Below are 15,470 nucleotides of genomic sequence, written 5' to 3' on the forward strand. Positions count from 1 at the left end.
AACATTAAAAGCATGTCAACATATTCTGTTACACCAAATACACAAAATAAAGATCTATAAAAAAGCATCATATGACCCCTTTAAATAAAATACATCGGTAAATATTACAAACTAATAAAGTTTAATAATGCAGACATCACCTATAGGCACAACAGCCTCTTAGAACTTAAAAAGGTGCTTTAAAGATGTGTTTGGTTGAACTTGCGAAATAAATCTGCAAGTGATCACTCCAGGTTGTTTTGGAGTAATGATAAACATTGCACTTACACTGTGACTAATATTTTCTCCAGTCTATGAAAGCCTTCTGAAAGACAGGAAAACAGCAGACACGGGAAAACAAATGAGCAGTTAAAGGCGTTAGTCATTCTCGGAAATGTAATGAAACCACCACCATAAATATTTGTTATTAATCAACAGATTTTATTTACAGAAAGAACAGAAATATGTGTGTGGACTGTTGTCATAACGTTTTAAAAAGCATGATCTTTTCCCCCTTTCTATAGAAAGCAGGAATTTACAAACAGAGTTGAAATCGATGTTTTAACCAAAGACCAATCGTGGAAATTGAGACAAAGTCTTTATTGAGCTTTTGCAATGTTTCTGCAAACATTCCCACCCCTCACCCCTTTACTAAAATCTCACTATTCATCATTCGTCTCCAACTCCCCTGCAGTCACGGTGTATCGAAAATAAATGCTTAAGGGAAGAAACAGACAAATGAATCTCAATGCACTGGACTGTGATGGACACAAGAAAACAAAAAGCACGCAATGGAGTTTCAAGAGTGCAATTAGTACAGCGATGGCAAGATACATAAAACACTAAAACCGGATACATTAACAGAATTGTTATGCTAAAAGAAATATTACGCAAAATCTTCCTTCACTCTAGCTCTACCTTGCCCATAGTCCAAAACACAAATCAAGTCTACATTAGGGTTTACATCTTTAAATGTTTCTGTGATGGTGGAAGGACTTTCCAGTTGAACCATTTCCCAGGTGAAATTACTGTTTGCATGTGGTTTAAATCTTGCGTCTTTTCTGTTGTAGTGAACCTATACATTTTTCCTAGGTTTCCTAACGGGGTGAGTCTGCAGTTTGACAGAAAGGGTGCTCTAAACAGGGGCTAGTCTGCTGCTCCTCATTAACACAGAGCAATGAGAAGAAAAAAGGTTAAAAGAAATATAAAAAGTTACCCCCCTCCCACAAAAAAAAAAACAAGGGGACTGACAAATGACATTCAGTTTTAATGCACGCTTCATAGCAGAAGTCTGCGGCTACCTCCCCAACCACTGTAAAAGAAAGCTGTACGAGTCGATCTGCCCATGCATCTCAACAGCGGTGAATCAGGACAAAGACATTTTTTGTTGTACTAATGTGCATTTAAATCATAAATTGTCTTAAGTTTTCTTTTTACTTTTGTGTTAATATATTCTTTACAGTTTATCATAATTTTTTGTTTCCTAAGACTGTGTCCTTTACATGAAAATGAATAGGTCTTGGCAGAACATGGAGTTGTGTTCACTCTTGACTTCCTTTTTTTGTCTCCCCACACACATTTCTAGACTTCTATATTGTTTCCGGCATAAAGCCTGGTCCATGTTCGGGCTGAAATAGACAAACAAATGCAGAGTTAATACACCCCCGAGTGTTTTATCTCGCACTTAAATCCCTGTAGAGATAAATTACTCGGTATCTTCAGCACAAAGCTGACTTTTATATAAAAGAATTAATAACAACTGTAAAAAGTGATTAGCAATATCAAAATGTACTTCGAAAGCAGTTACATGAGATAAAAATGATTTTGCAAGAGCAGTGTTATAGATTAAGGCCTCTGGGACACAGATTATCAATGTAGTAGCCTCTTAAAGTTTATGGACCACCCAGAAAAACCTCTGATTTAAGTGAATGTACATACAAATAAATATTAGCAATATCTATTATTCATTGCATTTTTTAACAGATGTATCAGTCAAAGTACAGAGATGGATTTTATTCTAATGCCATTCTAAACCTTTATGACTGACTTTCCTCTGTGGAACACAAAAGAACAATGTTTTGAAGACCATACACAATACTGGAACAACTGACTTTCATTATATTTTTCAAAATATCTTTTGTGTTCCACAGAAGTCAGTCATTAAGGTTTAGAATGTATGGAAGTTAATTTCCACCTCGGAATAAAAAAATAAATAAAAAAAAAAGCTAATTGCAAATGTTTATCTAACAATTCTGACTTTTCTCCCACAAATGAGAGTTTATACTTATGACAATTCTGACTTTTTTCCCGCAAGTGAGTTTATGAAAATTGACTTTTTTTTAATATATAAACCCTTAATTGTGAGATATAAACTCAGAATAGTAAGATATAAAATCACAAATGCGAGAAAAAAAGTCAGAATTGTGAGATAAAAAGTTGCAATTACCCTTTTCAATTTTTTTATTCCATTATGGAAAAAAAAATTGCAAGATGTAAATTCAGAATTCAGTGGAAAAAAATTTGAGAATTGCTAGATGTAAACTTAAAATTCAGAGGGGGAAAAAAGTCAAAATTACAAGATGTAAACTAAAAAAAAAACACAAAAAAAAGAAAAAGAGACATACTCAGATTTGCGAGACAAGTCGGTCACAATTCTGATTTTCTCGCAATTTCAGAGTTTAAATTTTTTTTAAGAATTGCAAGTTTATATCTCAATATTTTCTCAGAATAGCAATTAAGAAGGCTGAACTGTGATACAAACTCAATTATCTTAATTTTTTTCATCCTATGGCAGAAACAAACTTCCATAAGAATGTCATGAGTGAGGAAAAAAAAAAAATTTAGAATCAACTTTCCCTTTAAATGCATTTAACCAGCACCCACCTGTCTCTATGGCTTGAGCTTCGTTAGTCTTCCACTGTTCTGCAACATCGTTTGCTAGAGGATCATCGGGGTTGGGAGCGCTTAGTAATGCCTGGATTGATAGCAGCACTGTGCGGATCTGCAAGGCTGGAGACCACTTATCTGTGTGCCATCATGCCATGGAGAGAGAAAAACAAGAGCAAGAGCATTAGCAGAAAAGTAGATGCTAGCTTCCATATGTGCCAACTCCAGCAGAGAGATCATTCTCTGTGGGGTCAAAAGTGTAATCTGAAATCTTCCAACAGAGATTAAATGGGCAAATCTTTCACAGTATGTACATGTTAGGTAAGGGAGCTATAAAATTTAACAGACTCAAACTGCCTTTCCTCTGAGGTAAAGCTAAAATTAGCCTTTTTTCCCCTTTTTTTCATATTCATTTTTCGCCTACAGTCTACTCCAAGGACATAATACTAATTTCCCCCATTTCAATAGCACGTTTTATCATAGGACATTTTATTGCCCACTTCATCTGAGAGTGGTGGGAAAAAAATAAATGTATTTAACTGTCTACGGTTTTGTTAGTGCTGGGACTGGCAACATGAATGAATTAATTAATTACTTATATGTAGCAAGAAATTATTTTGGATAAAAATGTTAAATGTTCCAAGTATGTGGTTTTTGCTTGGGAAAATGTTTACTTCTCCCATTTTCTGTTTTCTCTCAATATTAGCAAACAGTGTCAGATACAAACACAAACAATTATACAATATAATTACTGTAAATAATATTGGTTAGTCTAGCATTCACACTGATGAATGAATGAACTGAGAACAAGGGTTGTTCCAAGCTAATTTTTAGCTATATCTATAGAATTTTCACCATCACACAGAAACTCACATGACAAAATCATATCTTGCATATCACACATGTATTAAAGGAAGTAGCCATTTAGTTTCATTTTGTGTATACAAACACACACACACAACGGTTTAAAAAGTTTGGGGTCAATAAGTCTCTTATTCTCACCGATGCTGAATTTATTTGAAAAAATACAGTAAAAGCAGTAATATTGTGAAATATTATTACAATTTAATATAACCGTTTTCTATTTTAATACATTTTAAAATGTAATGTATTCCAGTGATGGCAAAGCTGATTTGCAATCATTATTCCAGTCTTCAGTGTCGCATGATCCTTCAGAAATCATTCTTATATGCTGATTTGGTGATCAAGAAATATTCCTTATTATTATTAATGTTGCAAAGTAACAGTTGTGCTTCTTAATTTTTTTGGAAATCATGATACATTTTTTCAGGATTCTTTGATGAATAAATAGTTCAAAAGAACAGCATTTATTTATAACATTCTACATTATATAATGTCTTTAGTTACTTTTTGTCAGTTTAATGCATCCTTGCTGAATAAAAGTATTAATTAATATATTTCCAATAAAGTAAAAATCTTACTAACCCCAAACATTTGAACAATAATGTATATAAAAGTGCATGATGTGTTTGAAGTCACAGCTGGTGAAATATAGAAACAGGCCCTTCAGGATGAATGTATGATATCTGACTAATGAAACATCTAGTGATCATCTGATTAACTTCAAAAGAGAAATGTTGCTATTTTAAAAACTAATGGCAGATGAAATGATGAATCACATTTTGTTCCAAGTGTCCCATTACAGCAGAATTAAAGCATTAAACCATAATGACTTTAGGTCACGATGGGTAAAATCAGTATGATCTGTTATTTAGAAAGTTTCAGAAGATGGAATAAAATGGTATCTCACCTTTCAAAATATCTAGACATATTCTTCCCAACTTGTCTACATTGGGGTGATATATTTTGGTCATGAAGCGTACTTTCGGAGCTGCCATGGGATATTCTTCAGGAAGAAAGAGTTCAAGTTTAAAAGTTCCTCCCTCAAATGGGGAGTCTTGAGGTCCGGCGATGACCACATGGAAGTAGCGAGCGTTCCCCTCATCTGGCTCTGCCTTTATACCTGGCACCGGCTCTGCCAACAAACGCTGAGTTTCCTACACACACACACACACACACACACAGACATGGAAACATGCACAATTAGGCTGGAACATCAAGCATCTACAAACTCAGTTATTTAGCAATTAGCCAAAGCACTGGTAGTGAGACAGTCGAGTACACAGGAGTAAACAAATCAGCAGAAAGAGCTAACATGTAATGCGCACAGTGACAACAGTTTTGTGTTTTCGCTTCTCCTTGTAACGTTGCACAAACAATAATTGTCCTGCATCAACACATTCCAATGGCAAACGAACCTGTATGGCTAGGTGATTCATGGCCTGATAGGCCATTAAGAATGTTAGGTTCTGGATTTTTTAAAAATTAGATATTAAAGGTGTGGTTGACTGGGTTTTTCTAGGCTTGATTGTGTTTATGGGGTGCAGTCTAACATGTGTTCATGCTTCGTTTTTTAAAAAAAACACATTATTTTTCACATAATTTACCTTTATTCCACACCGATCTGTCCCTTCTCTAACAAACGCCTCGATTATTTCCTGTTTTTATGAAGCCTGGGTTTGAAGAGGGCGGGGTTTATCTGGGTTCGTGACGTAACGGACCTGGGAAGAAGCTCGTTGTAGACCCTTACCAGTCGTTTTTGTAGTCATTAAACTGCCAGAATTTTAAAAGACGATATCTCCGTTTGCATTCAACTTTCAGCGCTGCAACTTTGCAGATATTGTTTATGCTCAAACAGCAACATTACACACTAACGTTAAAAAAGTGAAATCGCAATCAACCACCCCTTTAACATGACCAAGCCCAGACGCACTTTTAGCACAGATTGACAGGGTGAGAATGGCAAATTTAAACATTCTTATTGGTAGACGAAAGTATTTACCAAATGAACATGTAAACTTTGTGAACGCTTGTTCCAATCCTGTGAAAATATGTAGCTTTCTTTCTTTCTTTTTAAATTGCAGCAAGCATGTATATCACTATTTGAAAGTTGGGGTCGGCAAGATTTTTGCTAGAAATTAATACTTTTTATTCAGCAAAGATGCATTAAATTGATGAACAGTGACAGTAAAGACATGTTACTCTTGCTAATGTTACAAAAGATTCATGTTTCAAATGCTGTTCTTTTCAACTTTCTATTAATCAAAACATTCTCAAAAAAATGCATCATGGTTTTCGCAAAAATAAGGAGGATAACTTTTCATCATACATAAAAAATTGACTTGAGCAGCAAATCAGCATATTAGAATGATTTCTGAAGGATCATGTGACACTGAAGACTGGAGTAATGCTGGTGAAAATTCAGCTTTACCATCACAGGAATAAATTACATTTTAAAATATAATCAAAAAGAAAACATTTTAAATTGTAATAACAGTTCACAATTTTACTGTATTTTTAATCAAATAAATTACTGACCCCCAACTTTTGAATGCAACTATTTGAACCATGAAAGGTTTCCTGAAAGTGTATGCATCTTAAATAAGAAAAGTGTTTTATTGTAAATATCAACCAAGTCACAAACTTTGAGTTTAAATATAGTTACTAACGTCAGAACTACAATATTTACAGATAATACAGCACCCATAACCTTCAGTAGGGCAGAGGACAATCTTAGATCTTACACTACAAACACTGCTGGTTAGGCACTATGGCAATATTTTCAGTAAACACTCTTTGCGAACCACATTAGAAAAGACAGTATCTTGCAATTTCAATATCAAGCACCATTTTTATAACACGATTAGTCTTAACGCTGTCCTGTAGCTTGCACAGCTCAATGACATTTAGCATGGAATTATATCTCGATCTCATGAATATAACTCCAGTAATACCAGGTATACACTAAACAATTTTCATAAAGTCATTCGCTTGCTGTTCCTTTCACACTGTACAACTGTTATCATGAAGTTACTGTGGTTTGCACAAATGTGGCCCAAATCGGATTTTTTTTTTTGCTCACATGTGCCTCAGATCTGTTTTTCTCATGACAGTGTGAACAGCACAAACCACATGGAATCTGATCTTTTCAATTCCGATTTGTGCCACTTCCTTATGTGGTACTAAATCCGATGCAGGTCAGATGTTTTGGAATGCGACCGCAGTGGAACAGTCATATCAGAATTCATGCGACTTTTACATCACTCTAGATAAACATTCGTCACGATTCTGCGCTCATGGGAGTCACTTCACAGATTTTTACATACCCAAAGTTATCAAGACAGTTGCGAAAGGTAGTCAGTGGAAGTACAGTGATCAGGGCTGGGACTGCATCGCGATTCCTCTGGAATCGATTCTGAGCTTAGATTTTAACAGCAGATGGCGCGCTAATCTAGTTTTTATAAAGCATGCAGTGCCATCTGCTGTTCAAAACTAAGCTCAGAATCGACTCAAGAAAGAATCGCGATGCATTCGGAAAATCTCAGAATCGATGTTGAATCATTTCTCGATTCGCGATGCATCGATTTATTTTTCCAGCCTTAACAGTGATGTTTCAGAACTCATAAGTACTGCAGTGACAAAAATTTATATACAAGCAAAATATGAGGGCTCATATCATAAAAAAAGTTTCAAAACTCTGCTCTCTTCGGTCACATCCTTGTCTTTATTTTTCATATTGCCTGCGCATAATTTGGCTGGCTTCTGCGGCAGATCACACTATAAATAACTGCATAATCACTTACTTAATGTCCTCCGTGTTTACTTCCGTATGACAGCGCGCTGCGCAAGTGTGGCCAAGTCCACATTTTTCCCGCAGAATTGGGATACCTTTTCATTGCTACCACGGGTTGTTTTTCAACTCCGTGGGTTAAAGTGACCCCACTAACGCAATATATAACCCCCACGAACACAATTGGGCTAGTTGTGGACTAGTTTTGAGAAGCAATTGGGCAGATTTTGTTGTGAAAACCTGGTTTTCACAACAATAAGAACTTTGAACTTTGTCCGTATTGTTCTTTTTGCGCATGCAGGTCAGTTCAGAACCATGTTCTGTTCACTAGGCCTGGGCGATAAAACGGTATCGGTATTTATCAATGGTACACAATTGATAACGATATAAAAAATTTTTCGATATAGGCACGTGCTATGAGTGACGCAGACAGCACACACAAACACATGAGTGCTGTGCCTGCCTGTGATGGAGATTGTGAATAAAGAATATTAGTCGAATTTAAAGGGGTTATATGATGCTTTTTTAAAGATCATTATTTTGTGTATTTGGTGTAACAGAATATGTTGACATGCTTTAATGTTCAAAAAACACATTATTTTTCAAATACTGTACATTATTGTACGTCCTATATGCACTGTCTCTCTCAAACGCTTCGTTTTCTACAAAGTCCCTCCTTCCGACAAGCGCAGTCTGCTCTGATTGACCAGCTGACCCAGTGCATTGTGATTGGCCGAACACCGCAAGCACTCGTCGGAAATGTAACGCCCCTTACCATAATCGCGAGCTTCAGCTTTCAAAATAAATGTAAAGACAGAGCCTGAAAGGGGAACAGAGTCGCGTGGCAGACAGTGATATGTGTCTGCAGTACACAAGCCACGGTTAAGACAGCTGACTCCACAGAGTCTTAACTGTGATAAACAATATCTCTTTGGTTATCAGTGGTGCACGAGATGCGGTGATAATAATGTAAGTGACGTTGTTGCATTTTAATGTTTTGTTAGTTTAGCCCACGAGATGTGCCGCTGCTGCGTTATGCATTCAAAATATTAAGATAAATATTGAAGCTCAATGCGGAGAAGATCTTAATTAGGTTAAAACGAAACCAAGCCATGCAAATACCAAACCAATATGACTGCTGCACTCGCGCCTCACACGAGATGTAGCCATGCAAAGTTAAAAAAGTTTCAACTTTTAGAAACCATATCGCAAATTTGTGAAGGTTTATTCCATTTCACGGTGTCTCTTATGTTTTTAAATGCAATCTGTGTGAATGACACTTCGGCTCTTTGTATTAAAGGGGTCATATGATGCTGCTAAAAAGAACATTATTTGGTGTATTTGGTGTAATGAAATGTTTATGCGGTTTAAAGTAAAAAAAAAAAAACATTTTCCACATACTGTATATTATTGTTTCTCCTCAATGCCCTGCCTTTTTGAAACGCGTCGATTTTTACAAAGCTCATCGGTCTGAAAAAGCAAGGTGTGCTGTGATTGGCCAGCTATCCAATGCGTTGTGATTGGCCGAATACCTCAAGCGTGAGACGGAAATGTTACGCCCCTTACCATACTGTTGATGCCGTCTCCTAGCTGGAGCGATGAGACAAAAACATTAAAACCCATTACAAACGAGGCATTTGTTGCATCCAGTGGGGACATAATTACTGATTATAATGACTTACTGTCTTTTTACGCGTTGCATTGCATCGCGCCGCGTAAATATAAAACTCTGTCTGCATTTGTGATCAGAGAAATGACAAACAACAAGTGCTACTCCACACTGCCCAAAACTCGCGTTTGAATCATCAGTGGCAAATCCTTTAAATGAAAACGTACTTACAGACTGTGAGTCAGAACCAGAGGTGTAAAGAGTACCTAAAAACCATACTTGAGTAAAAGTACAGATACCTTACAGTGAAAATTACTCCACTACACGTTACAAGTCACCAATTCCAAAACAACTTGAGTAAAAGTCTTAAAGTATCTGATTTTAACAGTACTTAAGTATTTTACTTATACTAAATATAGGCTCAAAGATGCACTAGTCAAAGAGACACGCCAGTCAAAAACTAACGTTGTGGAGAAGCTGCAGAAAACAGGCAGAGGCAAGGATCTATGTGCGCTGGTATTTAATGGAAAAACTAAAACAATAAGCCAAAAACCAAAGGGAACAAAGAACAGAATGACTGGCAAACAGACAACCATTACATTCAACAACTCACAAGGAACTAAAGAACAACTAGGGCTATATATACACATCACAGCGATGCACACAGCATCTTCACGACATGGCTGCAGCGTCAACAATACTACAGTGAGAATACATGTTACGCCTTCTTTGCGTGAACATTTGGGCGGTGTTATGCAAATCTCACATAGTGAGGTAGATATGTGGGGGCATGTTAGAATGAGCCGTTTTAGGTAGGTGTGGCTGACTCTGAACTTTTATAAAGAATATCTCTTTGGATTTGAGACTTTAGTCTTTGCAACTTTACAGATCTTCTTTATGCACCAAGAGCTTGTAACACTCCAAAGAGAAAGGAAAAATTGAAATCACATCATGACCCCTTTAAGCAATGCATAAATACATTATGCTGTTTTGTTCATAATTGTTTATTCAACTTACGAAATTATATTTGATTTATATATGTTAATTTAGACGTTATGCATGTATTTTATAGACAATTATTATTTAATTGCACTGAATAAACAATTTAATGCGCTGCATTATTTTGCTCATTGCGCCCTCCTATGGCCTCGGGAGACAAGACAAAAGTTTCCTTAAGACTTATTTAATCTGCATATAAAACATAAGAAAGGAGATATTTGTCTATATTTTATTTAGTTTTTGACTGTTAAAACAATACAAATATCTGTTGTCTTAATAAATTGAGTAAATTAAAAAAATACTGTGGTTAAATAAAAATTTTTTTTTTATATTGCTCTGTTTTAAAAAGGGTTATAAAAAAATTTCAATAATTATCGATACCTAACGATATGAAACATTATAGTGTTTATACGTTTTTTAGCTTATATCTTATATAGTTTATATCACCCAGCCCTACTGTTCACACTGGAAATCTGATATTGGCCACATTTAAAACAACAATGTGAACAGCTATACAAAAAATAACATAAGATCACATGTGAGTGAAATTTTGTCACAAGACTGGACTTCCTCCAAATTAAAAATGGTGGTTGACTGTGCAGGTTGACCGTGCCCTTATTTGCAGCGAAAAAAAACAAACAAAAAAAAAAACTGAAGAATATGGAGGAGAGAATGGTTGGGGAGATGAATCCTCCCCCTGAAATTTCCCTTGCCATGTATCTTGCTCTCTCATTGGCTGCAGGCTGATGTCATTTCCTGTAAAAACATTTCACACCGCAAGACAGTGAGTCGTAGACGGGCCCAGATATTTAGCCTGCTAAATATTTCTCAGGTATATGCGACACATCGGCGATTCTCTCAGATCACATCTTTTGTTACTCACATGAACAAGCACCAATTTGCCACAGATTTTGGGCTTTTGTCACCGACCTCCAGAAAACTGTTAGCTTGTGAATATCTGGCATAAAATCATGTACTGAATATACCCGGCATTTAATCTGAAACCAAGTCTTCAAGGGTTAAATTGACAGTCATTAAATCCCAATCAAGACAGACACTTTGCGTCCCGTGAGAGAGACACAGGGCTGAACCTTAAAGCCCTTTGGAAACTCACACCCATATGACTAATGAGAATCTGATATCACCTGTGGAATGCTTGAGTCTGGAGACGTTGTTCATCTGAGAACTGCTGTACTATTCTGTACTCCACCTGAGAGATTGTCTACTTAGAACCTGAGAACTCACACCAAAAAGTGGATATTACACTTTTGGGGGTGGCACACTTATTTTTTAAGTTTTTGAAATTTGAATTTAAAATTAAAACTTTTATATCTTATATATATCTTAAAATCTACATTTACTCCTGTGTCCGCAAAGCTGAATGAAACATTTCTTATTATTATCAATATAAATTTTTTCAGAAATCTTTGATTAATAGAATGTTCAAAAGAACAGCATTTATTTGAAACATATATATTGCAATACTATAAATCTTCGCTGTCACTTCTGATCATTTTAATTTGTCCGTGCTAAATAAAAAATATTAAATTCCTACCCTAAACACAGCCATATATATTTTTCCTAAAAACTTTTCTTAAAGATAATGTTAACGTTAGGCACAAATGTCTTTACTGTTATTTCAGTTAGCTTAGCATATACAGTGTACTCCGAATGAAATTCCCCACATCTTTTCAGTTAACCCACAGACAAAACCATGCAGAGCAAACAAACAAGAGGGGCTCCCTGTCATGGTCTCATGCTTGGGGGACATTAAAAGATTAGTTCACTTCCAGAATAAACATTTCCTGATGATTTACTCAGCCCCATGTCGTCCAAGAAATTCATGTCTTTCCTTCCTCTATCACAAGAAATTACGTTTTTTACGTTACGAGGAAAACATTCCAGGATTTTTCTCCATATAATGGACTTCAATGGGACCCAACAGGTCGAAGGTCTAAATTGCAGTTTCAATGCAGATTCAAAGGGCTCTACACGATCCCAACCGAGGAATAAGGGTCTTACCTTATTTTGTTTCTAAAAAATAAAAAAATAAATTAATTAAAAGTGTAAATACTTGTCTTGCACTGTGATGCGCGTCCGTGATATCATGCATTATGTAATCACGTTGGAAAGGTCATGCGCGGTTAGCGTTTCTTCTGTGTACTCAAAAAGGTAGGGTGAAAAACGCCATCTCATTTTGTCCTCCAACTTCAAAACTGTCCGACATCGTTGTTTTACCTTTTCTTGTAAAGGGCATTTGACTTTTGTTGCACGTTCGCTTTGTAAACACTGGGTCGGTACTAGGGCTGCACGATTAATCGAATGCGATTGTCATGCACATTTTGATAGTAATGCCGGTTCTGTAATCAGCAGGAAATCATCATCACGTGCTTTCAGATGGAGCAGAATTTACTACACATAGCCGTAGTTCACTGACAAGTTACGCAAAAAAATCACAGATGATTTTATTGCGCGATTCTGAAATCGAAGAAATCGTTCGCAATAATGACAGCTGTTTGCATAGCTTCTCAGTGAACTACGGCTCTGTGAAGTAAATGCTGCTCCATCTGAAAGCATGTGAAAATACCACATTTAATAACATTTTTACTCCAAACTCACTTCATAACGTCAGTCGAGTGTTTGAAATAAACCCTTCTGTGAGATGTGGCTTCTTACACAGAATAAAGCACGCAACATATTTCATAGTATTTAAGCAGTGTTTGCCGTAGTCGTGTGTTTATTAGTCACGTTGAATCAATGAAAGCAGTTGAATCTTCTGTTTATTCAGCTGCAGTGATAGGCATTTTCTGGGTTTCTTCTACGAGGCGTATTTGGAGTTTCAGCGCGAGAGCGCCCTCTGGCCTTTGGATGGAGATTTACTGCTGATCACAGAACCGTGCTTCACTGAAAGATACACATGACAATCACAGCTTCTGTCGAATCGCGATCTCAATTCCATTTCGGTTTATCGTGCAGCCCTAGTCGGTACTTCCGCCTACATTATGCATGACCTTTCCAACGTGACTACGTAATTCGTGAAGTCAAGCTAGTGCAAGACGAGCATTTCTGGTTAAAAAGTATTTACATTTTTCTTAGAAAATAGCCGATCGTTTCGCTAGATAAGACCATTATTCCTCAGCTGGGATCGTGTAGAGCCTTTGAAGCTGCACTGAAACTGCAATTTGGAACTTCAACCTGTTGGCCACCATTGAAGTCCATTATATGGAGAAAAATCCTGGAATATTTTCCTCAAAAACCTTATTTTCTTTTTGACTGAAGAAAGAAAGACATCAACATCTTAAATGACATGGGGGTGAGCAAATTATCAGGACATTTTTATTCTGGAAGTGAACTAATCCTTTAAGTATGCATTCCCAGCCCTCCAACTCAAATTAGTCTGTTAATTTCCCAGTCAACTAGAGATGCAATGAATTCAACAATATCATCCCTGTGGCCAAAAAAACCTGGAAGTGCAATATGTTTAGGCACTGGACAATAGCAGAAGTGGACAATGCAAAGTGAGAAAAATGTATAATATACCCAAAAAATGCAGATGCGCCGAGGTTGCACCAAGGCCTTATCTAATGAATCAGATTCCTCTTAAATATGCGGAAACATGCATTCAAGATATTATCAGGAGGAAGCAGCTGGTGTCATTTCACTAGCCATAAATCTGTTCACTGGAGTTTTAAAAAACATTAAAAGAAAAAAAAAAAGAAAAAAAGTGTCACATTCTTCTGCGGAACACAAAAGGAGGCAATTAGGAATATCACGTCCCCAAAATGAAGTGGATGGAGACTGAGACTTTCATTTTGTCTAACATTTCCTTCTGTGTTCCAGACTGACATACACCTTTTGTTTTTGGTTTAGAACTACACAACAAGGGTTAATAAAAGATGACGATTTAAATATGAATTTTTTGTGAACTGTCCTTTTAATTCAGTGTTACACGGTTACTTTTTTTGTTATAATAAAAGGCAGTTCTCATTTAGAATGTGCTGCTCTTCAATTGTCTACTTTAATTCTCTTATGTTGTTTATTTGCCATTTCTGCTGTTTGGGGCCTGCCGTCATTAGCTCATTTAGCAGCAGAAGCACCGCGACAGCTTCCCTAGCCCACAGGAAGCGGGAGAGCCTCATTCTTTAGCTTATAATCGTATCCTAAATGGCCAGATAATCATCCTGCACGCAAGAAAATAAACATATGACTGTCTATAAGTGAATACGTTGAGTAAATAATTGTGTGACTGCTTAAATTCGATCATTTTTATTAAGTTTTGCGAATAGCTAGCCGTCTCTGGAGCGGTTAGCTCGCGAGCTCACACACAGCAGCTCGAGCGCATGCAATGCGTGCCGTTTAGACTTCAGTTAGTGTGAGAACGTTTGTCATGTCTTAATGCTTTTGATTCTGGGTTCAAAGTAACGTTAGCAATGAATAAGACGCAGGCCCTTCGCCATGTTTCACAGCGGTGGATGTATTTTTAACCCACCCATATTCGGGATACGAGTGAATGTACCGAAACGGAAGTGGCTAACAAACGCTAAGCCAGCCGTCGCTTCTCTTTAGCTGATCGTTTCAGTGATATTTGAGGATTTCGTGGTATTACGATTTAAAAAGAGTGGTTAAAAACGTGTAGTGTGTCTCACTTCACGGTTACCTTAATGATCCTGCGGGGCAACCCGGCCATCTTGTCTTGAATGCGGATTTTAGCTTTGACTCTCTGTGCCTCTTACTTCATTTGCATTGACGGCGGAGACGCAGTGCGCACACACGCCTTCCGGCGCGTTGCGTCCAGACGCACGCGGAAACGTACGAATTTGATGAAGATATGGAAGTTGTAGTTTGTGTTGAATGAAAGCTGTTTCTTTCACACGTTCCGTAAAAACACATGATTCACGTGTTTTCTGTCATTCATTCTGTGCAGTACTTTTCACACTTTTTCTGCATTGCACTGAGGACGTCCTGTATTTCATTTAAAGGTGAACATTGAGAAATTAGCACTTTTGATAAATATGCACATTTATAAATGACACCAGAAAAATTAATTTCTACATTTGCAGTCTGTGAACCTATTATAATGGCACTGTCGGGATAGCTGGTATTGGTAGTATGCAATATTCTGACATAAAACTATAAACGTAATGAAATCATGAACTGTATTTATTTGATATAGGTTGAAAAAGTATTTTCGTGAAGCACCTCCTCTCTCCCCTCTCCTCTCTCTCTCTCTCTCTCTCTCTCATTAAAATATTTATCTCTGCTCTCTCTCTCTCTCTCCCTCCTCCTCTCTCTCTCTCTCTCCCCCTCCTCTCTCTCTCTCTCTCTCTCTCTCTCTCTCTCGCAGTC

General features: G+C 36.8%; 1 protein-coding gene across 1 annotated transcript; it reads right to left on the reverse strand.

Annotated features, from left to right (window-relative positions):
* Positions 1–1,036: 1,036 nt before the first annotated feature.
* LOC107583816 (ubiquitin-conjugating enzyme E2 N) lies at positions 1,037–14,910 on the reverse strand. The gene is made up of 4 exons (XM_016270159.1): positions 14,782–14,910; positions 4,637–4,883; positions 2,863–3,003; positions 1,037–1,607 (listed from the first exon to the last, which is right to left on the reverse strand). Exons 1-4 carry the CDS (start codon positions 14,809–14,811, stop codon positions 1,561–1,563), a joined length of 465 nt encoding a protein of 154 aa, XP_016125645.1. The 5' UTR covers positions 14,812–14,910; the 3' UTR covers positions 1,037–1,560.
* Positions 14,911–15,470: the final 560 nt, after the last annotated feature.

This window comes from Sinocyclocheilus grahami, unplaced genomic scaffold (assembly GCF_001515645.1).
Source record: "Sinocyclocheilus grahami isolate Dianchi unplaced genomic scaffold, SAMN03320097.WGS_v1.1 scaffold55.1, whole genome shotgun sequence".
In the NCBI taxonomy this organism is placed as follows: domain Eukaryota; kingdom Metazoa; phylum Chordata; class Actinopteri; order Cypriniformes; family Cyprinidae; genus Sinocyclocheilus; species Sinocyclocheilus grahami.